Source organism: Cavia porcellus, unplaced genomic scaffold (assembly GCF_034190915.1).
Source record: "Cavia porcellus strain 051 isolate PalLab524CR breed Dunkin Hartley unplaced genomic scaffold, mCavPor4.1 scaffold_1, whole genome shotgun sequence".
NCBI lineage: Eukaryota > Metazoa > Chordata > Mammalia > Rodentia > Caviidae > Cavia > Cavia porcellus.
The window spans coordinates 173,440,578-173,466,407 of NW_026947484.1; the positions used below are offsets into that span (position 1 = coordinate 173,440,578).

Genomic DNA, 25,830 nt, shown 5'->3' on the forward strand with positions numbered 1-25,830 from the left:
GACGCGTCTGATATTTTAAAAGCAAAAAGTTGGCTATTTTCCCCACATTTGTGAATTAGCTGGTTGGATATCTGCTTCAAAGCAATCCTGGTTCACAGGCTCCAATCGCCGAACAGCGCAATTCTTGAACCCTCTTCCCCACACGCACACTAGAGGCGGAAGAAGGGGGCTCAGAGGGCGCCCACAGGTCCTCCAGCTCTTACCCTCTACTTTCACCCCTTTCTTCCTCAGGGCTGGACTGTTTCACCTCGTCTCCAGGCAACGGCCAGGCGCGCCAGGCGGGACGTCATTTCCTGAAGAGCCCGCAGGGGGAGGGGGCAGGAGGGGGGAGGGGCGAGGGGGCGGGGCCAAGGCTGGGCTGGCGCTGGCGACGGCGTCGGAACTCGCTGGAAGACTCGGCCCCAGGTTGTTCAACAGTTCGCGAAGTCCGGGCTCGCGGCGGCGCAGCTCCTTCTGCGCCCAGGTGGCGCAGGGGCGCGGGTGCGCCGGGCTGCTGCATCCCGAGGCCGCCAGGGACATGCTCCGCACCCCTGCCGGACGATCGCGTGGCTCAGCTGGCTCCGACTCTGGGACAGTGGAACTGTATCAACCCCCGGTCTAACTTCTGACTTTGGGGTCCCCCAGCCCTAGAGAAACGGGCAGCCCGGCTGGGGGAGCCCCGGGCATGGTGTGACGGGGCGGTCCGCTTAGCAGCGCCCCTCACTCCAGCCGCCCGCCGTCTCTGCGCCTCCACAATGTAGCTGCTGTCTCCGCGCCCCCGGCCTCCCGCCGCAGTCTCCGCGACCTCCGGGCTTCAGCCACCAACACTTTGTTCCCTGGGATTGCACCGTGATATCCGCCACCTTAGGAGCCCAGTCGCCGTCTCTTCGTCCCCGAGATTCCAGTTTCGCGACCCTCTCAGTCTTTTCGTCTCCGGGACTCTAGTAGCGGTTTCCGAGACGCCCGAGGAACCAGCCACTGTTTCCGCGCCACTCGCCTCCCCACCAGCAACCCAGACTCCAGCCGTCGTCTCTGAGTGCCCCACACCAGACTTCAGCCGCCGCGTCTGCTCGCGTCTCCCGGGACCCAGCCCGTGGCCTCGTCCCCCGCCATCCGGCATCCAGCGGTGACCGCAGCGCTCCTGGGATCCAGCTGTCGCGCCCGTCCCCGCGAGGGGAGCAGTACCCCCGTGGCGCGCCCCGAGTTCGCCCGGGCCTTGGCGGGGAGATGAACGCGCAACTGGACGGCCTGTCGGTGAGCTCGTCCTCCACCGGCTCGCTGGGCTCGGGGGCCGTGGCGGGCGGCGGCGGGGGCACAGGGCTGCGGCTGCTGTCTGCCAACGTGCGCCAGCTGCACCAAGCACTGACCGCTCTGCTAAGCGAGGCGGAGCGGGAGCAGTTCACTCACTGCCTGAACGCTTACCACGCGCGCCGCAACGTCTTCGACCTGGTGCGCACCCTGCGCGTCCTGCTGGACAGCCCGGTCAAGCGGCGCTTGCTGCCCATGCTGCGTCTGGTCATCCCGCGCTCTGACCAGCTGCTCTTCGACCAGTACACCGCTGAGGGCCTCTACCTGCCTGCCAACGCCCCCTACAGGCAGCCCTCCTGGGGCGGCCCAGACGGTGCGGGCCCCGGGGAGGTGCGTCTGGTGAGCCTGCGACGAGCCAAGGCCCACGAAGGCTTGGGCTTCAGCATCCGCGGGGGCTCGGAGCATGGCGTGGGCATCTACGTTTCCCTGGTGGAGCCAGGTTCCTTGGCCGAGAAGGAAGGGCTGCGAGTCGGGGACCAGATTCTGCGTGTCAACGATAAATCCCTGGCCCGGGTGACACACGCGGAGGCTGTCAAGGTAGGGCTGAGGTTTTGCACAAGAGATGAGCTTAAAGCATGAAGCAAGCGGAGTGGCGCCCTCCTTCAGTAGCTCCGTGCTGCGCGTCCTTAGGCAAATAGATTGGCCTTTCTGGGCTCCATTATCCATAACTTTAATGCAGGAATATCCGGTTTGTAGGTTGGATGCGGGCACTGAGGCTCTACTGATGCCTTGGTTTTATGGGGACCCCCTTTGTAGTCCTAGTCTGTTAACTGCCCCACTTCCGTACTAGTCTTGACTTTGAAACAAAGTTCTGCTAGCTCTCAAGTGGCCTCAGGAGGGCTTTGTGACCCCAGGGCTCTGGCCCAGTTCAGCCAGTGTACCCTGGAAAGGCACTGGCCGTTTCAGAAGCCCTGGTTCTCCACTTGGAAGATGAAGCAACTGGACCAGATAAGTGGTCCCTACCTAACTTTGTTGAAAATGAGGCCCCTTCCTGATGGATGGAAATAAATCCCTTGGCCTATCTGTGCTTTTTCTGTCTGTTAATTGAGAAAAATAACCTCATGACAACCAGCTTCTGGGGATTTAGTCATGCTGTTTGAAAAAGTGCGCGGGTTTGCTGATCTCCTCTCCCCAGGGCTGTTGAAAACCAGTTGGAGTGTGAGATGGATAGTGCATGGTCCCTGGATGGATTCAAGAGCCTCTTTTAAACATTTAGCTCCCACTTCCACCCCTGTTTGCAAGAAGTGAAGGGTTTTGAGGGACAGGAAGGCCAGCACAAGCTGTGCTTCTGCAGAGTGGTGCTTCGCAGAGCTTTGGGCTGGCCTGTGACCCCTACACTGTTCCTTCTCAGCCTCCTTCTCAGCCCAGGTGTTCCTAACTCCAGCCAAGGGCCCACTGGTTGCCGGAAAACTAAGTAGCAGAGGTCTGGGCACCTTTCTGTGTGCTACTTAGTGACCTGAGGCCAGGTGAGGTGCGCAGACTCTGGCCATGTACCTGGGCCACCACCATATGCCTTTCATCTTGGCCTCCTTCATTTGCTTCCTAACCCATTAGTCCCTCTTCAGAGACACTGATGCTTTTGCAAACTTCTTTGCATTTTCTGGGAAAAGACCAATTGCATAGATTGTTCCAAGGTACTGTGGCTAAAAGCTCTTTGTGGGTCCCACAGAACAGTTTTCTTGGTCTCCTCCCTGACATCAATCTTTCTCTTTTATCTAGCATTCCTTTTTTAATAGAGAAATAGTCCATTAACCTTGTCCCTAAAAGGCCCAGAGGTCCTAGATGATAAATTTACACTCTAAAGATACTTGATCCAAATGGTCATTTATATATGTGGGTTCAATTTTAGGGGCAATTTCAAGAGACTGGGGTAACTTAATCATCATGAGGTGATAGGCTTTGGAAAAGCTGTCAATTTAATCTGAGCATTAGAAACACTAACTATCCCTGCACTTCGTTTCCTGGACCCGGACATGCTGGGAGGGTCAAGCTGCTTGTCTGAGAGTTTTGATTTCCCAGCATTTCATTGATCTTGCTTGGGACCTTCTGTCTAAGCTGGACTCAGAGCAGCCCCAGACCTTCATTCCTTATGTTGTTGTTGTTGCTTGCAGAAAGAAGTATCTGCTCCTTGTGCATAGGTTTTGAAGGCCAAGAAAGAGTACCTGCCACTGAGGGAGAGCTGGAGTATGAGCAGGACTGTCCTTGAAGTGTGGCATCTGTGTCACAGGAGTCCCATGTGAGCTAGCTGATCCTTCATCTTTGTCCCTGCTTTTTCTCTCCGGATATGACTGCTAGGGCAGATTGAACTCCTGGCCCATGATTGCCTCTCTTCGGACCAGCACCAGACACATAATCTACCTGAAACAGACCCCTTTGGAGCCTTCAGAACCAACAGAAATGTATGCTGTTTTGTGCTACATGAACTCCAAGGAGAGACGGGGACACACTTTAGAGTAAGATGGAGGAGGAGGCCACTATAGCATTACAAGATGTACAGGTGGCTTCAAGGACAGTGGAAAGGATACCCAGAGAACAGTTGACACATTTTCACAAAATTAAGAACAGGTCCCTTCACTGCAAGTTCAGGGACACCCACCTGTCCACTGGGCTCTACCGACTCCAATCTGGTAGCTCTCTGCTCAGACACACTGTGTAAGCCCAGTACCACTGGGCCTCTGAAGGGTTTGATGGCAGTGGGATATGACCTGGTAGAGGGAAACACAGACTTACCTGAATTTCAGTGCTTTTTCTGCTTCTGTCCTCTTTCTATACCCAGGATACCACATTACATTTGGTAGAAGATATCTTTTCAAACTTAAACTGTTTTTCCTCTGTCAGGGAGGAGGAAGGGGACAAGGAGAGATGAAGTGTATCTAATAGAAAGAACATTACATTAAGTAAAATTTTCACTTTTTTTTTGGTACCAGGGATCAAACTCATGACCTTGCACTTGCCAGGCAGGTGCTGTCTCACTGAGCTGTATCCTCGGCCCCTCACTCCTTTGTTTTGCAGTGCTACAGATTGAGATTGAATCCAGGGTCTCATGTATGGTAGGCAAACACTACTACTGAGCTATTCTCCCCATCCCAAGTTAAAATAGATTTTAAGAGTCAACTCACTTAATAGTTTATGGATCAGAGAGGGTCAGAGCTTTGTAAAGACGGGAGTAAGCAGACATTTACCTCTTTTTTTTTTTTTTTTTTTTTCCTGTGCCAGGGATTGAACTCACAACCGCCTGCTTTTAAGGCAGGTGCTTATGCCGCTAAGCTAAATCCCCAGCCCCTTACCTCTTCTTTTTCCGACACATGGAACATCCATCGTTAGCCAAAGCAGTTTACTGAGGATTTTATCACGAATATAATTGTAAGTCACCTCCTCCAGCTCCCGTGAAGCCTATTTGCCATATCAGCAGTGACAGGTCTAGCTAAAATGGCCCATGTGCTACTTGCAATTATGTTGAGATGTTTGATTTTTGCAAAGATCTTGAATGAACAGGGGCCAAGCTAGTATTAATAAAATAGATCATTCAAAGTTTTCCAGCCGGATATGCTTGATGAATTGGCCCTTGGGTCCACAGAACCAGGATACTGCATTAGCATGTGCTGCACACTTGCTGTGTGACCTTGGGCCAGTTGCTGTGGATCCTTTCTGTGTTCCAGGGTGGATGGATCAGGAACTATCCAAGGTCCTTTCCTGCCCAGAGTTTGATGTGCTTGATGTGTGCTATGCAGAAGGCATACAGAATGTCTAATCTGCTGTTTTGTTTTTCTTCTGAAATTCGCTTTCATTTAAGGCCAAGACAGTTGGCTGAGGACTGGGAGATGAGACTCTTGGCAGTCTTGTATAGCATCACACTAAATCAGGAAATTGATAGGTTACACGCTGTACTGATGAGGGCCGGGCTGCTGGGTCTCAACCCAAGAACTCCAGCCCTAGCGCTGTTCTGGAGCCAGTGAAAAATGACAACAGGATTCAGGCACAAACAGCACCACCCTGGGAATATACAAAATAAAATTCACTTACCCACCTGCTTTCTCAGTCCCCTGGTTATGTGGATAGCGCCTCGGGCTATCCAGGTGCTTCTGGGATGTGTGTATGTCTGTGTGTGTTTCATCTTGATAAAAATCAAACAGCTTTATTATAGTCTCAGCATTCCCACAGGTAAATCCACGGAGCATATTAAAATGTTCCAGAAGTTACAAACTGTTGCCAGCCCTTTCATTTAATTAGAGTTATCATACCTTTCCTACCTTTGCATAATAAGCCAGGAAGAATCTGTCTGGATTAATATAAGTCATTATATTTGGTTCAGCAGGTTCTAAATGACACATTTGTCATTTTACCATCATACGTGGTTAGGTGAAGCCCTTACAAATTATTCATACTTCCCACTTTGTGCGTGAAGTGTAGAGTCTCACACTGGTCTTGTTCCCGGACTCCAACAGGAACTGTGGGCACCCACAGGCTTCCCTCTGCATTCACTTTCAGGTCCCATGAATCATGTCAACAACAACTCATAGCAAGACCACTGTTTATAAACCCTTGACTGGGTAGAGTTTGTGCTATACACTGATATACGCCTTCAATTTAATCTTGTATATTTATTTGACTCAAGCTGACACTCAGAGCTTTAGAAAATTATAACACTGACGTAGGATCAAATCCTCTGCTTATTTACTGTTCAAATCAAAGAAGCATTTTGCAGGGTGAAAGAGGCACCTATATTTATTTATTTATTTATTGAAGAATTGATATATTTAGAGAAGATTCTTGCCTCCTGAGCTGAAGCTGGACATGAAGGAGACCATGCCTCCCCCCAGTGCTTTGCTCCTGGTTTCTTCATTCCTCTCTGCCAGCAAACCCAGTGTTGTTTATTACTTGCTATAGATTCATCATTTGGCTGGAGTGGCAAAGAGAGGTATGGTTCTTTAACCTCCAGCCAGTGGGATTGTAAGTGTGCGGTTGCTTCCCACTTCCGCCTGCCCCCAGCCACACAGTCTGCACGCACCTATCAAGTGCACACAGCCCCTGGTGAGTGTGCCTGTCTGCTCATGCTCACAGCATGTGTGCAGCTCCTCGAGCCTTAATCTTTCTTCCGCTCTACAAAGGGCTTTGCACCAAAGCAGGCATGCACTGGGGATTAGGTTCCAACTGGCCAATCTAGCAGAGTTCTTTTATAGCTTAGAAGAGCACTGTTTGGTCCCCGTAGCTCAAGGACCCCAGACTACTTCGCCAGCCAACACCAGAGAATCTGATTAGAAAGAATGACATCAAGTGGCCAGAGGTTGAAATATAAGGAGGCTGAAATATAAATCTTTGCAAATGGATTCTTTTTCTTTGTTTTTTTTTTTTAATACTCCCCTCCCTGCCCCAAGCAAGAATCCAATATTAACTCTAAGCTCATGCAGGCATCTAATTGTGCCACTAGGTAGGGGTGCTTGAATCTCTGTGCTGTGACATTTACCTTTTCCTCTGACAGCCTGGCAGGTGGAAAGGGTATGACATGGGAAGCAAACTCTGTCTCTTTCTTCATTCTTTCCAAACTGTGCATTCCTGGTGTCAGCTGCAGGAAGCAGCACCTTGAAGCTGGAGCACTTATGGGCAGTGGTGGTGGTTGCTGGTGGTATTTTTTAATAAGCTTTATTTTTGAGAGCAGTTTTAGGTTCACAGCTAAATTGAGCAGGACAGAGATTTTCCATACAGCCCCTGGCTTCAAACATGCATAGGCTCATGAATTGTCAACCTCTCCTTGCCAGAGTGGTGCATTTGTATAACTGAAGAAGCTATATTGACACATTCTTATCACCCAGCCTGTATTTACATTGCACTTGTGGTTTAACTTTGTTTTACAGGAACGCTATTGAGAAGGGAAGAGTTCACCTTTGCCAGTGCCTGCTGTGCTGTGCTGTGTGTTTGTTCTTCTGTGCCATCTCATTTTCCCAAGAGAGGCAGGAAAATAAGGAGGATCATAGTCAAGGTTGTGGAATGAGAAAGCCCAAAGGTCATCACTGGCATTAGGAATGCAAGGCCTGCCTGGAGCTCAGCCCCAAGGGTCTGGAGCTAGTCTCCTGAAGGCAATACCATTTCCCCTAGTTGAAGGCAGGAAGATGTCACATTTTGTGCATGACATTGATGGTCTTTTGAGAACCACCTAGAGACTTTACTAAATGAGAAATCTGAGCCCTCTGCATCAGAGAGAGTGGCCTGACTCAGCCAATTGTCTATACATTTTCCTAGTGGGGCCTACCACACTGCAAACCTGCAGCTGGTACTTGAAAGTCAGAGATGAACAGGACAAGGGCTCCGTTGCCTGCCAGTCATGGAGGAGACTACAGACCCATCCACCGCCACAGATCACTAGGCATTTCAAGTGATAGCCTCCTGCTTCTGCACCCCTGCTACCTTAGCCCTGCTGCCATACCTCTCCATCCCTGTCCCCTGCTTTGATTTCCTTTCATGCACCTGTCACTGCTAGAAAGACTTTCTTTACCTTTGTTTGTCATCTGCCTCCCCCATTATAAGTAAACTCCGCAGGAATGAGAATGGAACCCAGTGCTCCTTCAGTTCAGGAATCATGGAAAGAATTAAGTTCATGAACCGAGTTACCACTGTATTCCTTGGCCATTTCCATATCCCCATCTCCTGGCACCCCGCAAGTACTTTAATAGATAGATAAATATTTACTGAATGACTGGAATGATCTCCTAACCCAGAGCTGTCAGTTCTGGAATGAGAGATCTGATAAAAGTCTGTGGGTGGCAGTGAGTGCTGGGTGCATAAATCAACGGAAGCCATAGTCTGTAGTGTATGCTATAGAAGTTGGCTTTGTGGCTATGGGAATTCCCGTGAAGTTCCAACCTCAGTCTTTGGAGCTACAAAATGGGTATAGCCACCTCCCATATACTTCCTTCTCTCATGGCTGTGAGGATCAGATCAGTTACTAGGTGTGGAAAACACCATTTACTACTTTAGTGAAAGGCCTTTAAAAATGTGTTGTGTACCTGGGTAACCAACAGCATTTCCCCTGTCCTGGAGCCCAGATCCACCCTATGAGACCCCTTTGGCTAATGCATTTGTCACCTTTCTCTTAATTTGAAAACCACATTCCCAGAAGTGGTTTATTTCAGCAGCCTGATTGTGTCTGTGATTCCAAAATAGAATCATTTATGCATTCCAAAGCAATCAATGAGCCAATTTGTGATGAGATACATCTCAAGGCATTTTTTTAAAACAAGTAACTCTGGATTTCAAGAAGCCTCAATATTTAGGTGAAGACCAAGTCCCCAATAATGACGTGTATGTTTAAAAACTGCTTTATTGTCCATGGGGGATGTATAAGTGAATTTATTTTTCCCTGTTCTCCAGTCCCAACACCTTTGCTTCCTGCCTCCTTTGAGAATCTGTTCCTTCTGCTAAATTGGCTGTGGCTTTGCTTCAGCTGGCAGCCAGTTTTGTGGTTGTTTTTCCTCCCTACCTGAGTTTTCTAATATCAGCATCCTCTTAGCTCTGACTACAAAGTAAACACATCAGCCTTGCGTGCACAGTCTGAAGATATCTTCTCTCTGCAGGCTACAGGGTGGAACATAGTAAAACCACATTAGGAAGAGTTTTCCCAAATACCCAGGTGCTGCAGCCTTACATATGGTAATTCACAGATGTTAACTTGCTTGAAAGCTGGCAAGCTCTTCCCATGCAGGTCTAAGCCACACTGAAATGCGGGAAGTCCTGCCTGCCTTTATGATTCCCAACCTCCAGCAGCGTTTATCCACCTAAAGACTTTGAGATAGGGCTGGACCCACCTTGTTGCCATCCTTAACTCATTATAGAGCAGAATTCCAGCTGATACATTGGAGAGTCCAAGGAGAAGGGAAGGCTGTGCCTGGAGGCTGGAGGTGGAGATAGGAGGTGGACCAGGGTCACTTGACAGTGACCTTGGGCAAGTCCGTTTGTCTCTCTATGACTCATACATGCCTGCTGCTAAACCTGGCTCATTGTCCTCTAAGTCATTGTCACCACTGCACGTCAAAAGTTTGAAATGCTTGCAGGGTCTGCCTGCAAGCATTGTACTGAAAAATGTTATGGACTGGATTCGATTGCCTTTGAGACTGTTGTGCTTAGCTTGGCTTTGAAACTCTGTGCCTTCTTAGTTACTTTTTGTTTTGTTTTTTTTAAACAGCATTGGAAGAAAAGATCAGGAGTTGAGGCCTGTGTGCTCCATTGTAGCTGCCTGAATTGCAGCGTCATTTACTAAATGTGGTCAATATTCCCACATAGATGGAGTTGCTTTAAAAATGTAATTGCTTGTATCTGCCTTTTGGCATCTGCATTTTGCTTTTTAGAAGTTAATAAAGCCTAGTGATGAGCGGAATTGTATTTCCCCACCTGTCTTCTGATTTTCTGTGAGACTTTGAAAAATAGGGTTGCAGGTAAGACAGAAGCATGGCCCAGTGGCCTGGAGTGTGGCTGTGTTGTACCCTGGGTCAGCCGTGTGTCCAGCCTTGCTCCCGGGCACCTTCCCTGATGGACTCCCTAGGGAAGGAGAGGAGGTGACTATTTCCAGAGCCTATTAAACCCATTAATGCAGGTGAAGTGATTTAATAACATGGGCTTCTGCACTTAAAAAAAAAAAACTTGTAATTTATTTGAACCACAACTGAAATAGTGTGCTAGGCCTCATTAAGAGGTTTCTTAAGAAATGTGGTCCAGCTTCAGAAAGTCACCCTGTCTTGGAGCTTCCGTGGAAAAGCTGGGTGAGGGGCTGCCTGTCTGCCCTCTGCATCCCCCCTTAGGGTGGCATACCTCGCACTGTGATGGCAAACCATTTAGAGCTTTCAGTGATACCCACGGTCCACTGCGGCACGTAGGTTCACCACCACTGCTCTAGCATATGTGGACACGGCGAAACCCTTTTCCTTTCCTTTATCCGCGCTTTCTGTCTCCTCTTTCCCTTTGGAGAGCCCTAAACTTTCTAGATTTCCCCCAAGTCTCTTGAGCTCTCTTCTTCTTACAAGAGTCTCTCAGTCCTAAGATTTTAGTCTCTGCAGAGGTCAGAAAATACAGATCTCCCTCGGATTCTTTGTCTCTTCCTGAATGTCCTTCCCTCCTCATCTTCTGGCCTTGTCTCTGAATGGGATCCATGCCTCTTTTTAATGCTTTAATTTTTCGGCTGTATTTTTAGTGCTTCTCCAACATTAGGACTAATACTTACTTGCTCTGGAAGTCTTGGCTCATCTCCAGCCCTCTGACCACCCCTTCCTCCTCCTGCCCTCAAACTGGACACATTCCCAAGTTAGTAACCTCACCTGCTCCTCCCTCTAGTCACCCTGTTGGAGACATGTGGCTCCCTTTGTGGGTCTCATCTCTCCCCAGCGCGTTTCAGGCCATACTTCCCCTCCCTGCCCTCACCACTGCCCCAGCTGCAGCCTCCTCCCCAGTCTGTCTCCACTTCCGGTTCCTTCTCCATCCTGGAGGCAAAGCGGACACTCTGGATGCCTGTTTATCCAGCTGTGTCTACCCAGAGCTCTGCACTGGAGCTGAGAGCACCCAGGGTGGAGGACAAGCTCTTCACCTTGGTCTCCAGGATGCCTGTGACCTCGGCCCCTTTTACCTGCAGGCAGCTTTCTTCTCCCCTGTCCCCAAGTGGGATCCACACATGACAAGTAACATTGCCTTCTCTTCACCTCTCGTCTCCCCACAGTTCTCCTGAGGCTGGCCCTAATGAGTGTCCCAGGATCCCTGCCCGCCCACATTGTCATTGCTGTGTCTGGAGGAGACCTTTTCTCTTGTCCTCAGTTCCCTCAGGGTAACAGCCTGCTCCATGTGTCTCATGACACAGATACCGTGTCTCCAACTGTGTTTCTTTGTGGCTCATCATGTGATCCTAACCTTTGTATTGCATGAGGGCTTACAGTGGACTAGCATGGCCATACCCCACAACCTACAGGAAGAGAGAGCTGTTCTGACTTATGGTTTCACAGAGTTCAGCCCATGGTTGACTGGCTCCAAAGCAGAAATAGCATAGTGGAGGAAAAACTGCCCAACCCATGGCACCCAGGAGCAGAGAGGGAGAAAGAAGGGAGGAGGAGGAAAAAGGACACAACCGAGGTCACCCTCAGTGACCCCACCTCCATCGAGGCCCTCCTTGCTAACAGCACACTGAGCCAAGAACTCATGGGTGGACCAGTCCACTGTTGAGTGTAGCAGTCCCACGATCCAGTCCAAAGGCCCACCCTCTGAATGTGTGAGAATTTGTGGGGAAACTAGGTACAGCTGGAGACAGAGCCATGCTGTAAACCAGGATTTGTTGACCTGAGGGACTGTGGAGAGACCATGTCTCACAGTGCTTGAGCCTGGGCTGTGGAACCACTTCCGAGGACAAAACCCACCTCCGTCACTTTGAGGCTGAGGGGTCTTGAAAAGGCGTCTTTGCCTCTGATTCTCACATTCCTCCTCAGTGGAACCGGCATGTGAATGACAGTGAAATGGCAGGAAAGTCACAGCTGTTCTCACAGCTTTCCTTGTCTCTAAAGCGGGGCTACGATGGCAGTGCAGATAGTGTACTAAAGCACCGGGTGCATCTGTTAAGCTAAACAATTGATGATCGCCTGCCATGGTCCCCGTGCTCTGTTGGGCTGTCTTCCTGCCAGGAAGTGCTCCTCCTAGCACTGTGGAAAGTACAAAGCAGCACACCCAAGACAGTGTCACCACCGAGCATCCTGTGCATGCCATTGGGAGCTCTGCAGATGCTTCCCCCGGCCCCAAGGGCCAGGAGACAGGGAATCCGAAGAGGAGGTAGCCGGCTATGGGTGCATGGATGGAGGGAAGCAGGACTAGGGTTTGAACCTGGGTCTGCCTGCCTCCAGAGTGTATGTTCATTTCAGCTGCTTCTGACAAGAGGAGAAGCCCAGGCTGGTGCTGGTGAGAGAAGGGCTTCTATAAATGACCATTTCCTCCTCATCGTTTTCCCTCATGAAAGTGACTTTGTGGCTATTTAATGACACAAGGAGGCCAAGGACCTGGGCCTTGGCTACCCCACCCTCTCCCTGGGATACTCTGTATTTCATTACCTAGATTTCAGAAAGAAGTAACACAGCTCTCTCTCTCTCTCTCTCTCTCTCTCTCTCTCTCTCTCTCTCTCTCATCTCCCCCACCTTGCTTTCTCTGTTATGGCAGGTTCTGATTTGGTGCCTTGCCCATGGAAATTCCCTGCTATATAACCGTGACCTGAACTCAACCCCAATTCAAACAGTGCCTCGAGGCTTCATGTAAAGGGCCAGTGGTCATCAACCCTGTCACAGATGAGACAAGTTAAAGGGCCATTTTGCTTGGTTTATAGAAAATGTGAGGAGGAAAAGGAATCCACCTAGGCCCTTAAAACAAAATGTGTTTGTGTATGCATGTGTATTTCTTTCTGTATTTATTTTAATGACCTACGATATATGGGCTCAGTTTAAAAAATACGGAAGGAACTTTTTAAAAACACGCAAAAAATAAAGATTAAATTTTAAAAACATGGAAAGCCCCTTGAGAAACACATAAAAATACAGATTATAGATAATCCCGCTTACCCAGAAATAATCACTTTTGGAAATTGGATTCCTGCCTTTCTAGTACTTTCTAGTTTGTGTCTGGAATTCTCTCCACCCCCACCAATCCCAACATAGTTATCTCTCCAGGCTTTCCCACCAAGCCATGTATCATGACCGTTCTCCTACTTTGATAAATGTTTCTAGAACATGATTTTTAATGACTGCATAATATATTGTAGCAAAAAATGCATGATTTATTTAACTCATTTCCTCTTGTTGGATAGTTTGTTTTTCCACTGTTATCCACACTGCTGCTTTATACATCTTTCACATTAATCTTAAAGCACATCTCTAATAATTCCTTGGGCTGTCTTTCCAGAAGTGGCATTGGCTCAAGGGAGAGGTGGCATTTTAAGGCTTTTGATAACTGTTGCCAAACAGTTCTTGGGCTGGAAATTATTTTTTTATAGTCCCTCCTGCCAACATTAGCAGTGTGTGAGATTCTTCATTGCTCCCCAGCAATACCAACACTGGATATTATATTATATTTTATTTCCATAGACAAAAAATCCATTTTAATCTGTATAATACAAATAGTAAGGCTTAACTCCTATGCATGTTTGATGATTGTATACGTGTATGTATTCATACTTGAGTATCCTAAGCTCATGTGATCACAGGAGTTTTACATTTTAATCAGCTGGCTGTCTTTTCCTTTCTGATGTCTGCTGAGTCTGTTTTTCAAGGATGGTTGATGCATCCACTTTGAATTCAGATTCTTAGGCTGAGGTTGAATGAAATGGGAGCCTTCTCAAGCGAGGATGGTCAGAAAGAGATGAGGCACAGAGATATAATGAGTCTGGGAGAAAAATAAGCCCCATCCATATACCTATTCATGGGTTGAGAAAATGACACTGATAAAAACAGGTATTCCGGGAAATCTGTGTGCTTCGGACACTGATCCTAGACAGTAAGCACTGCCTCACATAGATGCTGAAGCTCATCTCCAGTCATTCATGACTCCTAAAATCTTGTTCTTCCTTTAAAGAAAAAAAAAAAAGGGGAATATCAAGACAAAATGTAAAAGAACATTTGTAAAGCGATTTATTTAAATTATAAAGGACTAAAAGCCAGGCTTAGTGGATAATTGAAGAATTCCATTAAACAGGAATCATTATATTTCTGGAATCTGATCTGTCCTCTTCTCGTGTGTTGTTTTGCAAAGGGGCAGTCACTCTTGAACTTTCTTGCAGATTTCTTACAGCATTATCCCCAAGGTCAAAGTATTTTCTTCTTTCTTGGAGTGTTAATGTTGTGTCTTGTTCACACAGCTTTTAAGTGACACATTTAGGAGTAGCAGCAGTGGAGAGGGCTTGCAAATGTCAGATCTCCATCTGAGCCTCTGGACCCCAGCGTTCCTAGGACAAGTGGAGATTTTCACATGGACCATTTGGAGGCAAAATATTAAAGAAAGGAGAGGACAGGAAATGCACAGTTGATATTTTAAATCCTGCTTTGTGAGACTCCAGTGAAAGGCACATTTAAATAGCATTAAAGAAAATATGCAAGGAGGGAAGATTCCTGCGTCCCTGTTCCTAACTGTCCTCACCACTTCCCTGCTGTGGGCCTATGTTTTGCATGGTCCTTTTTTCTGCTGTGGAATCGCCTGCCTCCTGGCCATTTTTTTTCGCATAGATGTTGTCCCGCTGTTTCTGGATCCTTATGTTGAGCTGTGCTCAGAGAGGAGTCCAGAGGGCTCCCACAGCTTCCCTCTCGGTCCAGTTGATTTCCCTAGGGGTGCAGCAGCTCAAGCAGGCAAGGTGGCCACCCAGAGCTGGAGCAGATGTGCCTTATCTTGGCACAACTGCACATCATGGCCTGGGCCCCAGGCTCGCTTCAGCAGCACATATACTAAAATTGAAAGATTCAGAAAACGTTAGCATGGCCCCTGTGCAAGGATGACCCCCAAATTTGTGAGGCGTTTCGTGTCCTGGGCCCCTGATGGGCACACAGATGTTGCACAGATGAAGCTATTGTCAAGCCATGGTTGTTTGAGAAATAGTGGGTTCTTACCACACCATTCCCTGCTATATCATCATTGCAAAAGAACATAGGAATAACAATTTTTGGACTTTCATTTAAGGCATATTTACAAATGGCACATGTTCTTAGGCCAAACTAGCAGTTGCAAAACATTTCTGGGGAGTAAGGGTCAGAGGTAGGCGGGGAAAGTAGATCTGTTGCCCCAGTCTCTGTAGGTGTCTAATTCGAGATTTAACAGTTTGTTCATCCACTCAGCAGTTGTTTTCTCAAGCACCTTCCGTGCAGCTAGTGTGGTATAACACTCTTTTTACACTCCATGTATACCATTTACTTACTTGCTCCTATGTTTAGAGTTAATAGGCCTACTTATGTCAAAATAATCGAGTGACTTTATCCAGAAAAGCACATCATTAGAAAGACAAGGGATCACAAATGACACTAGAAATTGTGTGAGGATGTATGTTTGTGTGTGCTGCTCTTTCATAAGGAGAGCACATCATGTTTAAATTGAATTCTGAGCTTCCGAACAACCAAGGCAAAAGAAATAAACAGATTCTTTTGATTCCATTGGAAGAGTCCCTGGAACTTCAAGAGCAGTCACATCCCTCTTTAGCGGGCAATTCCAAGAAGGAAATTGCCCTCACATATCACCATCTGTCACTTTCCATGGAATCACTTACATTTCTACTTATGGACGCACTGTGATGGAGTCAGAGGAACTGACTCCCCAGGCTGTTGAGAGGTACATAGATCAAATAATCACATGTGTAAGTAAGTGCGTGAGACGTATGCTTTCAGGGACAGGGAGCAGCACGTGCAGAGCTGCCGTGGAAAGGAGCTGAGGGCACCTGATACTGTCAGAGGGCTCAGGTGGCCAGGCAGGAGCCGAGCTGGCCCAGCATCAGGGCCCAGCACACAGGCCTGAGCTACACTGGAGGCAGCGTGCAGTTTACAGCAGCCACAGTGGGGAGAGTTTGGGGCAGGGAAGAGACAAGGTCGCCTTCCTTTTGAAAAAGATCCCCTGGCTGCTATGTGGAGGTTGGTCTGAGGGCTGAGCGAGGAAACTGGGAAGCTGCTGCTCTGAGTGGTCCCCGGAAGAGGTAATTACCACAGAGAGCAGTGGTGCAGATGGGAGGTATTCTGGAGACAGTGCTAATTAGGGCTTTACTGTCTCATGACATTAAAATGTGCTGCTCCGGCAGAGAGGCCATGTCAACAATTCCTATCCTCCTTCAAAACAAGGCTAGATGGGCAGGGTCCTGTTCAGGACTTGGGAGCCTGTAATACTCTCCTGCTGGGTGACAGCCTGTGAGGCCTGTGCCCCCTTTTAAGGCCTCCCAGTTTATCTGTCTTGGGACAAGGTGTGGGGTTGACTTTGTGTTATCTGAACCCCCCTGAGCCACTGGTGAGCAGGCAGCAGGGTGAAGGGGTATGGAAAGTCCTAGATTCCTATGAAGATCCTACCTCCTGTCTTCACCACTAAGCATCGCTTTTCTCATCTGTACAATGGGAAGAATAAAGGTTAGTAACAGAGTGGTCACCATTTGCCCAGAGCCTCCTGTGCCTCAGGCCTGCTACAAGATTATCTCATCAGTCTTCATGTGGTCTGCACAACTCCGTGAAGACAATCAGTAGCCCCATTTAACAGATAAGAAAGCTGATGCTCAGAGAGATAGGAAGACATGGAACTGTCTGGAAATGGCTTTCTAACAAGTTTACCTTCCATTGGGAAACTCACTGTCTCCAGCATAAGCCATTACCAGGTTATCTTTTAGGGGGGTGTTTTGCAATAATTCAGAGTCCAAGATTTATCCCCCCAGATGAAGTTGGTATACAGGCCCAAGATTTGCCTAAACTGTGAGGTTTGTGCAACCCATGGAAGGAAGCATGAAGAAAGACAGATTCCCACACTGCCCTGGGAGACCATTGTGAGACTCCCACCCCTCCTAGTCCAGTGTCAGGGGAATTTAGGGTGTCTGTAGGCTCAGAGCACACAGTGATGCCCCTACAAGTATTGATAGGAACTGCACGTGATGACAAGACCCACCAGGAGACTACTCCTTCCCAGACATGAAGGTGGTTATTTGTGCACAAAGATGCATGGTCCACTGCGTCAGTATTTCTACTTGAGTCTGGAGAAGCTCACTGTGCTCCAAGACAGGACCTCAAGGGGTGTTCATCACAGGTATTTGTACTGGCAAAATCCACAAAATACCCTTAGATACTCATGGAGAAGAGAGTGAGAATTTCATGTAGTGAAACCCTGCCAAGGATGATAGTAAAGAGGAGTTTCAGTTCACTGAGCTTCTGAGGAAAAGATTCTCCAAATGAATTTTAGCTGAAAAAAGGTACAGAAAAGGCAAAAGTGTCCATTATGGGTTCATTTGTGTAAGAATCAGAAGATAGTTTTGCATATGTGTATACCTGTTCTTACAAAATGCAAAACAACTCAAGAAGGACATACAAAATATAACTGGCTACTGTGAGTGGTTCTGTTGTGTTATAGATTCTTTATGAGCATAATCTTCAATGATTTTAGAGCTCTGACATATGTCCCAGGTCCTGAAAAAAACATATATATATATGCAGGGGTTGCAAGGAAAACAATTACATACAGAACACATAATTTATGGTAGTATTTTATGCTAGTCACATAGTTAAATACAAAGATAGTACAGGAAATCTGTCCACACTGACACCTAAGGAATCCAGCTGAGGGCCTGGATCCCACAGCAATGTCCTACATGAGTCCATCTGAAGACCTAGAGCCCATGACAATGTCCCAGTCCAACTGGAGGCCTAGAGCCCACAAAAATGACTCATGCAAGTCTGTTTCACAGATCTGCTCTGGGGAGGCCCCAAGATCAGCAGTGGAAGTTAGAAAGTCTGTGCCAGCGAGGTGAAAGATCTGTGCCAGTAGGTTGAGGGTTCTGCACTAGAGCCAAGAAGCAACACTCAAAATAAGGACCAGGGCTTCCCTGAAAAGTGCCACAGCCCTCCACAGCAACAAGGTCCCGACTCCTCCGACAATGGAGAACGGCTGACTTCATATCAGGAAGCCAGCACAACAGGCTTCTCCTGGAGATTGAACAGCTCACATCTTCCCCTCCAGAGCCAGGAAACAATGCTCAAAGTAGGAATCAGAGTTCCTACAAAGTAAACTGCAGCCATTCTCAGCAGACCAGGTCCTGAGCTCCTCCAACAGTGAGAACAGCCAAGTTCACATCAGGGATGCTGGCATGACAAGCTCCACCAGGAGAAACAACAGCTCCAAACAACAACAACACTTAGGAGCAACACTTTAGCAACACAGTGCTAAATGCTTCCTCTCCAGGTCTCCTTTTTATGCTGGCCACAGTCCTCAGGTGGGTAGGCTGTCCACGCTCAGTACCACTCTGATCCAGTTCAGCTGGTATTATAAACTGACTACCCAGTTATCACTCTACTACATATGTGTGCGTGTTTGTGTGTGTGTGTGTGTGTGTGTGTGTGTGTGTATTGACCAATTTAATACATTTACCATGTGACATAAGGCCATTGGTAATCCATCTTACACCTGGGAAAGGGACACAGATTAGTTAAAAACCTTCCCCAAGGCCTCTAAGCTGTAAAGCCAGAGTGGGAATCCTTAACCTGGCTCTGCGTTGGACTCCACACTCCCTCTGCCCAAATCCCATTTGAGTCTGAGTGTTTTATGCTCACATGGTGTGTAAGAGTGTGGGTTGATGGCCTGGATCTGTGTGATTCCAAGTAAAATACGCTTCTGTCTCTGTACCCTAATTTGAACAAGTTCCCAGGGGCTACCAGGCCCATAGATAGCTCATCAAAGATCTTGTTAAATGAATGGATGGATGAATGGGTAAATGAATGAAATGCCAAGGAGCAAAGAGAGGTTAGAGAGAAAATAGATGGACAGTGTGTCTCAAGGCACTTGCCTGGTGGTTTTAAAGGTAAGATAATGAATGTGACTCAGGGCCACAAGGTTACTGGTCACAGAAACACAGAAGTGTGCCGATGCCCTTGGAAGAGTCTGGTGCACTGTGGAGGAGCAGAAAGCAGGGCCGCTCGAGGAAGTATAGATTAAAGGAGGGAAAGATGTGTCTTGTAAGGAGGAAAATCAGAAGGCAAGAGGAATGGCCAGTGTTTTCATCCAGGCAGATTAGACGTTTAGAAAATTTTTATGGCTTATGTTTGAGGAGCTGGCAGGCTCAGGGAAGCAGGTAGGGGTTACCATAGTGTTGAATTAGGACCTACCATGTGTCAGGTCCATATAGACAGTGGGTATCATCTTAATAACCCTGACAGCAGTTGCCTCTGTGTGTGTGTGGTACCAGGGATTGAATCCAGCAGCACTCTATCACTGAGCCGTATCCACAATCCTTTTTATCTTTTTATTTCGAGATACAGTCCTGCTAAGTTGCTCAGGCTGGCTTCAAACTTGTGATCCTGCTGCCTCAGCCTCTCAAGTAGCTAGAATTTCAATTGTTTTTTTAAAAGCAGAACAGGCACAGAGCTGGGTAATTGGCTCAGTATCATAACAGCAAGTCATCAGCAGAGCCAAGATCATTGCCTCATGTATCAGCTAAGCAAGGTGCAGAGTGGAAGAACAGACAGGTCATTGTCCCAGTCTCAGAACAGTTCTCCTTCCTGAGGCTGAGTCGGTTCCTAAAACACAAAGCCTGGAGGCCTGAGCTCTGAGATAAGCAGGTATTTTGCTCTTACTTGCCCCTGTCTGGGACTTCTTCGGACACTTCTTTTGCACATGATCAGGCATCTGCTAGTCTGGTGCCTTTGTGGCTCCTGTTATGCTCATGGTTGGTGTGTGCTTTTGAACATAGCACACACACACACACACACATCTGCCATATTAACACGTCCTTTCTCCCTCCTACGCTGTGGCCCATCTGGTCTATTCCTTAGTCCTCTGTAGGACAGAGAATCGCATCATGTTAGTCTGTGATTTGGGAGTTTCAGGACTGACTCCAATAAGCTGAGCGAGGCAGTTTGCCTCTGGAGAGCATTAATCCAAGCAGCAACTTATTAAGTTTGAAGATGTACACATGTCATTTACATTTCCGTAATCGTAACGTGCTGCCTGAATAGGCTTCCGGTGATGGATCGCAGCTTAGCTGCACCATCTGCCCTGTCAGATGGAGCCTTCACTGTGAGCAGAGCTGGTGGAACACAGGCAGGGCCCCTGGGCCGAGCTCTACCATAAACACCTGATGACACATGTGGGAACACAGCACTCGGAAAAATGTCCTTGTGTGTGTGGGTCTCAAGTTTTTCAATGCTCCTCTCTCTATAGAGAAAGTAGAATTGTGATCTTTATCTTGTGTGGCAGAAAACAGATGGACAGAGAAGTAGGGTGACTTGTGTGATGTGGCACAGCTGACAGCATTTGATTCAGGGGAACAGGCTGATCCTGTGAAGGTGCCCTGGGGGGAGGAGCAGAGGATGGTGGGCATCAGAAGCACACACAGGCAGAGCATGCGGGTGGCTTTAATGCATGCTACATGTGACATATTGTCCCCAGGTGACTGGCTGCAAGATGCAAGAGCAGAGCTGTACCGTAGTCCTAGAACTAGGGAAACTGAGGCCAGTTTTTGGGCCCAGCCCACCGACCTGTCTATCCTGCATGTCCCTGATGCCTTGCTCTCTCTACTCTCATGACCATCACCATTATCAGAAGAAAAGAGAAGTTTAACTTGAGCCAGGACCTTACCAATCACTCCGTCCTGCCTGCTCTCTGCCAAGTGGCAAACCCAAAGCCTGCTAAGGGAGGAAGTGGTGGGAGGCCACCTAGAAGCCTGCAGCACAGTTGGGACGTGGCTAGGTCTCCGCCTCAGCAGCCGGAGCTCACTCTGCCTTGCCTGACTCTAGCTTGCCATGTAGGCTGCTATGGTGGGAGGGACATACAGTGAGAGGCCTGGGTCACTGAACCGTGAACAGGGACCTTGCTGTCCCCAGATGGCCCAAGCCTCAGAGACTGAGGTTGCAGAGGTGAGCGGGGCCAGTGGAATGGCTGGCTATCGGAGAAGCTCCTGTCTGTTTTCTTTCGGAACAAGCTCTTCTGTTTGCTCATGCCCTTTACAATACACAGGCGCTGTTTGGAACCGGGCAGGAGACGAGAATGGCAGGGAGGGAGAAGCCTGAACCTTCCTGTCCCCATGACGCACACAGGCTTAAATTAAAGAGCAGCAGAGGGAGCTGCTCCTGCAGGATCCTAATGGGCCAAGACCATATCCTGAGAACTGTTTAGGTATCAGAAGTGCTGCCTCAAGGTTCTTGTTTCTTTGCTTTGCCAAAAAAAAAAAAAAAAAAAAAAAAAGCAAGTGGCAGAGGATGTAAAATTCCTGCTCCCTGTGACCCGCTGAAAAAAAGCAAATAGCAGATGACATAAAATTTCTGCTCCCTGTGGCCCACTGAAAGCTCCACATTTATCCTCTAAAAGAGTCCCTATCAGAGATTCCAAGTGGTTCAAAATGATCTAAAGTGGCCATTGGACTTTCTGACCCCAGTGTCTTGTGATGGAGAAACTGAGGCACATAACGGGAAGGCTTGTCTGGGGCTGACCACTCGTGTCCTGGGTTGTGCCTCTTGTCTCTGTGCCCCATCTGTCCCCTCCCACTCAGGTTTTCAGGGTCCCCCTCTATAACATACCGGGAGCAAGCTGCACTGGGGAGCTCAGTGATGCGGGGGCCCTCCTCTGCGGCACTGGCTCTCTGTGGTGTTCTCATCAAAGGCATTAACCTCCTCTCAGTTCTCAAGGTTGCTGCCGGGCTATTTATAGAACTGACCAGGAGGATTCTACTATTGCCAATGAGAAAGAATACAAATGACGTGCTAAGCATCCTGGTTTATTCTTCTGCCACTTTCTTTCTTAACTCTTTGAGCAGTGCCTTTCTACAGTGCGCTTTCTCCTCCGCGTGGAGATGTGCTGGGCTATGCTGTCTGTGTGTGCAGAGGCTGTGGATTTCACGCTTCGCCTTGTCTCATGTGCCAGGCGGGTGCTGTCCTCCCATTTCCCACATGCCGCCCTGAGGGGCAAGCAGCCGGCTCCCAGCTAACAAGTGGAGGACAGCTCAGCTCCCCTCTGCTCTCCTGCCAACCCACGTATGTGCTTTCTACCTGCATCTGTCCCTGTCCCCAACTCCAGCACCACCTTCTAAAGTGGATGATGCACCAGAGCTGTGATTTCTTTGGGTAAATTATTTACTTTTTTTTTTTAACCTAATCAGCCTGGTCTTTTCTCAGACCTACTCTGTGACAATCAAAGCTTTGTCTCTCACTAGGTACAAATGTCATGGAGACCTACTGTGTGCTGTCCAATACCTTGTTTCTGTCACCAGGACCTACTGTGCCAGGTGATGCCTTGTTTCTTACAGGCTGCACGTGTTGTGAGGACCTACTGTGCACCTCATAACGAGTTGTGTCATTGCACGCAGGTATTATGAGGATTACTGTGATGGTGATACTTTATCTCTCACCAGGCTTCCTACTTGGTTCCCTCCAGGCTTGGCACACAGTCAGCCCTCTTTTGGCAGGGCCTGGTCGTGTGATGTGCCATGGAAGGAGCAAAGGAGCTAGCCACTTGGAACGGAGTCAGAGCTGGGAGCCCCGCCACACCCCACCCCCACCCCAAGGCAGCAGTAGGCGGGGAACAGAGAGTCTGAAGGGTATCGAGGATGTGTTGGCCTCAGGCTTCCACCTTGTGGCAGAAGGGAACCTGGTCTTCCACTCCTCTATTCCACAGGTCCTACCTAGCAGAGATTTGATTTTCCCAATTGTTCTGTCGTGGAGCCCTGAGGGATGCTCAGAGATCACTGTGGACCTTCCTTTGCCCATATTCTCAAGCTTCTTTTGTAAAATGCAGAAGATTGAGAGCCACTCTCTCTTATTATCCTTGTACCAGGGGCTGGCATTCTGCCGTGGGTGGAGGCCTGATGCCTCTTGGTTCTCCGTCTCCTCTTTGAAAGCCAAGCACAGCAGATTGGGGCAAGCTTGAGGGAGCCAGAGAGCAAATGTGTCTTTCCTTCTTTGTAAGCATATTATTGTTTTCGGATATTGACAGCATTGTGCCCTCATAAGGGAATATTTGGAAAATACTGCCATAACAAAATGCCATAGCTGGGGTGGCCTAAACAATAGACATGTATTTTCTTACATTTCTTGAGGATGGTGGTCTGAAATCAGTTGCCAGTGTGACCGGGTCCACTTCCAGGCTTGCAAATGGCCACCTTCTTCCTGTAGCCGCACACAGAGGAAAGAGAGAGCTTTGTGCACGGTCTCTCTCCTCTCTTTTATCTGTCTTCTCTCTCCCCCTTTTTCTCTGCTGTCTCCTTTTTCTCTTCTCTCCTCTTCCCCCCCAACACCCCACAAGCCACTAATCTCCATACTTGTGGCCTCATCTGACTCTCATCACCTCCCAAAAGCCCCAGCACCACATTACCATCATGTTGGGGAGGGTAGTAGGACTTCATTGTCTGAATTCAGACATGTACACATTCAGTCCTTAACATGGGGTGTATTTGCAGTTAATCTAGTGCTAAGTGTCTGTCTTTTTGAATAAATAGCTACAGGTGCATTGTGGGAAAGCAACATGGCACATCTCAGCTTCTATGTCAGGGAATACAGTTTGGGCTTATCATTCTATGTGACTGTTCCAGCCCCAGACTGGAAAATGTACAACAAATATGGTGTCTTCACTCAAAATATAGTAGCTGTAGTATTTATTATACGGAAAGGCAACATAGCAAAATGCACCTGGGAATAGACACACTGGGAAAGTCCAGAGGAAGTCTGAGCTTCTAAGAGTCCTTTCTGAGTGAGTCACACAGGACACATTTAATTCCTCCAGCAAGAAATTGTGACATCTATGAAACAGTGTCTACCTGGGAAGCTCAGAAGCAAACACTAAAGTTTTTAATTGGAATGGCTGTGTGGACCTGTACCCACATCCCAGGAGTGACTGGGGCTTCAGTGTGAAGCACACTGTATACATAGTAAGCCGTGGCTTCAGGTGGGAACACGCCAACTCTGTACTCCCCACCACCACCCAGAGGCCAGCCTTGCGAGGAGAACTTTCTGGGGAGAGCAGCTTCGGCCTGCTAGGTTAACTCTCATCTGCACATATATCCTTAGACATCATATTTCTTGTGTTCTGACCACTGTGAGATGAGAAGAGGAGCTAAGGAGGGGGTAAAGATTCTCCTTTCTGTAGGCCACCACTAAGGACGAGGGAAGAAGGACAAGAGTTGTATTATGTGTGATAGTATAAACAAATTTTCTATGGAAAATGAGATAACATAGTAGCCATTGTTTGTTTTCTGTTATTTGGTTCAGAATGCCCTGTAATACTCTCATTCTCTTGAATGGCTTTATACTATTTTGTTATGTTTGATACTATTATATATGAAGTTATACTCAACTATTTCAAAGAAAGAGACATTGTGGTAGTTACTGTTAATTATGGGTTGTCTTCTGGTGAAATACTGTGTTGCTTACATTGTTCTGTTCTGATCTGCTCTGTTAGGTCTTGTTTTGTCTTAATCTCTTTAAAATTAAAAAAAAAAAAAGGACAGGACAAGAGTGTCCCCTCTTCTCTCTAACTCTGTCACCTTCTCTCTAGGCTCTGAAGGGCTCCAAGAAGCTGGTTCTGTCTGTGTACTCAGCGGGGCGCATCCCCGGGGGCTATGTCACCAATCACATCTACACCTGGGTGGACCCGCAGGGCCGCAGCATCTCTCCACCCTCTGGCCTGCCCCAGCCCCACAGCAGCACCCTGAGAACACACGAGGGTGACCGGAGGAGTGGCCTGCAACTCCTGCAAGGCGGGGATGAGAAAAAGGTGAGATGTGGGCTGCAAAGGCCCAGGGCTGGTCGGGTGGGGGCAGCACCTTAGGTCCCACACTGTGTCCCAGCCAGACAGCCAAGCCCTGTGGAGGTGGAAGAAGGGACTTGGCCCTGCCAAGGGACTGTGTCCTGTCTTCAAGTCCTGCTCGAGGATCTTGTTTCCTTCCACTGTGTGTGTTACAGCACAGGCTAAGCTACCACAATAAACAGCCCAGTGGTTCAAGGAAACTGATTCAGTGACTCCTCCCCACAGCAGGACGGAGGGGCTATCTAGCCTGATAGGGCTTACTCTGGGATCCAGATTCCTCCCATCCTCCAGCCCTGGAGGGGGAGGGGTCCCCTTTTGATGGTGGAGGCTGAGCCTCACCAGGTCCCTGATCTAGCCCCCAGGAAAGGAAAAAACAAAGCTTGGGATATGGCTTTACATTAGGAGTGACACCACTTCACATGAATCCAGACCCAGTTTCATGGCCTGGCAGGTACCAGGACTCCGTGCTCCACGGAGAACTTCTGGCTGGTGGGTCTTGGGCTGTAAAAACAGCAACAGGCCTTGGCCACCTTTTGCCAAGTAGGAGTGTTTTGGAAGGGTGTGGGTGGTCCCAGAATGGAAGCCCAGAAAATTTAGGTTGCTGCCGTTCTGTTCTCCCATCCTTCCTCTCCAGATGCATATTCTAGGGAAGAAGCAAGGGATTGCATGGCAGATGCCTGGGCACTGCGACTGACGGGACAAGAGTCCAGTGGGCGGGGGAGGGGTAGCTGCCCAGTGCACCAGGGGTGCTGTAACCTGGAGGAGGAGGAAGGGATATTAATAAACGTCCCCCACAGAGCTCTCTTCCCCCTAGAAATGGACTGTTTCTTACAAAAGTAAAAGTACTGACATGGGCCCCTCACATCTTTACCTTCTCTTTGGGCCCTGTTTGCATTGCACAGGGTGGGGAGGGGTCCCTAAGACCAAGAGTGAGCCTCCTGCCAGCTGCTCTCTGCTGCTTCAAGCCCTGGATCCTCCAGCAGCCAGGATCCAGGCACACGGGGTTCCAGGCCAACCATCTTCCCCTGGAGACTCTCAGCTCTACTTTTCCTGTCGATAAGACCATAACATTTATTTAATGCGGTTTGT

The 25,830-nt window shown here is 48.4% G+C and overlaps 1 protein-coding gene and 1 non-coding gene across 8 annotated transcripts in view; both read left to right on the top strand.

Moving 5' to 3' along the window:
* The first annotated feature begins 342 nt into the window (after positions 1-342).
* Whrn (whirlin) overlaps positions 343-25,830 on the top strand; it is a 90,200-nt gene continuing 64,712 nt past the window's right edge. For all 7 annotated transcript variants that reach the window (XM_003478847.5, XM_063260177.1, XM_013143000.3 and 4 more), the window contains exons 1-2: positions 343-1,824; positions 24,490-24,708. In XM_003478847.5, coding sequence (XP_003478895.1) covers positions 1,207-1,824; positions 24,490-24,708 — 837 coding nt within the window. In that variant the 5' untranslated portion in view covers positions 343-1,206. The remainder of the gene's footprint in view (positions 1,825-24,489; positions 24,709-25,830) is intronic.
* LOC111754401 (U6 spliceosomal RNA) lies at positions 14,707-14,808 on the top strand. The gene has a single exon (XR_002789092.1). It is a non-coding gene; the product is annotated as a U6 spliceosomal RNA (small nuclear RNA).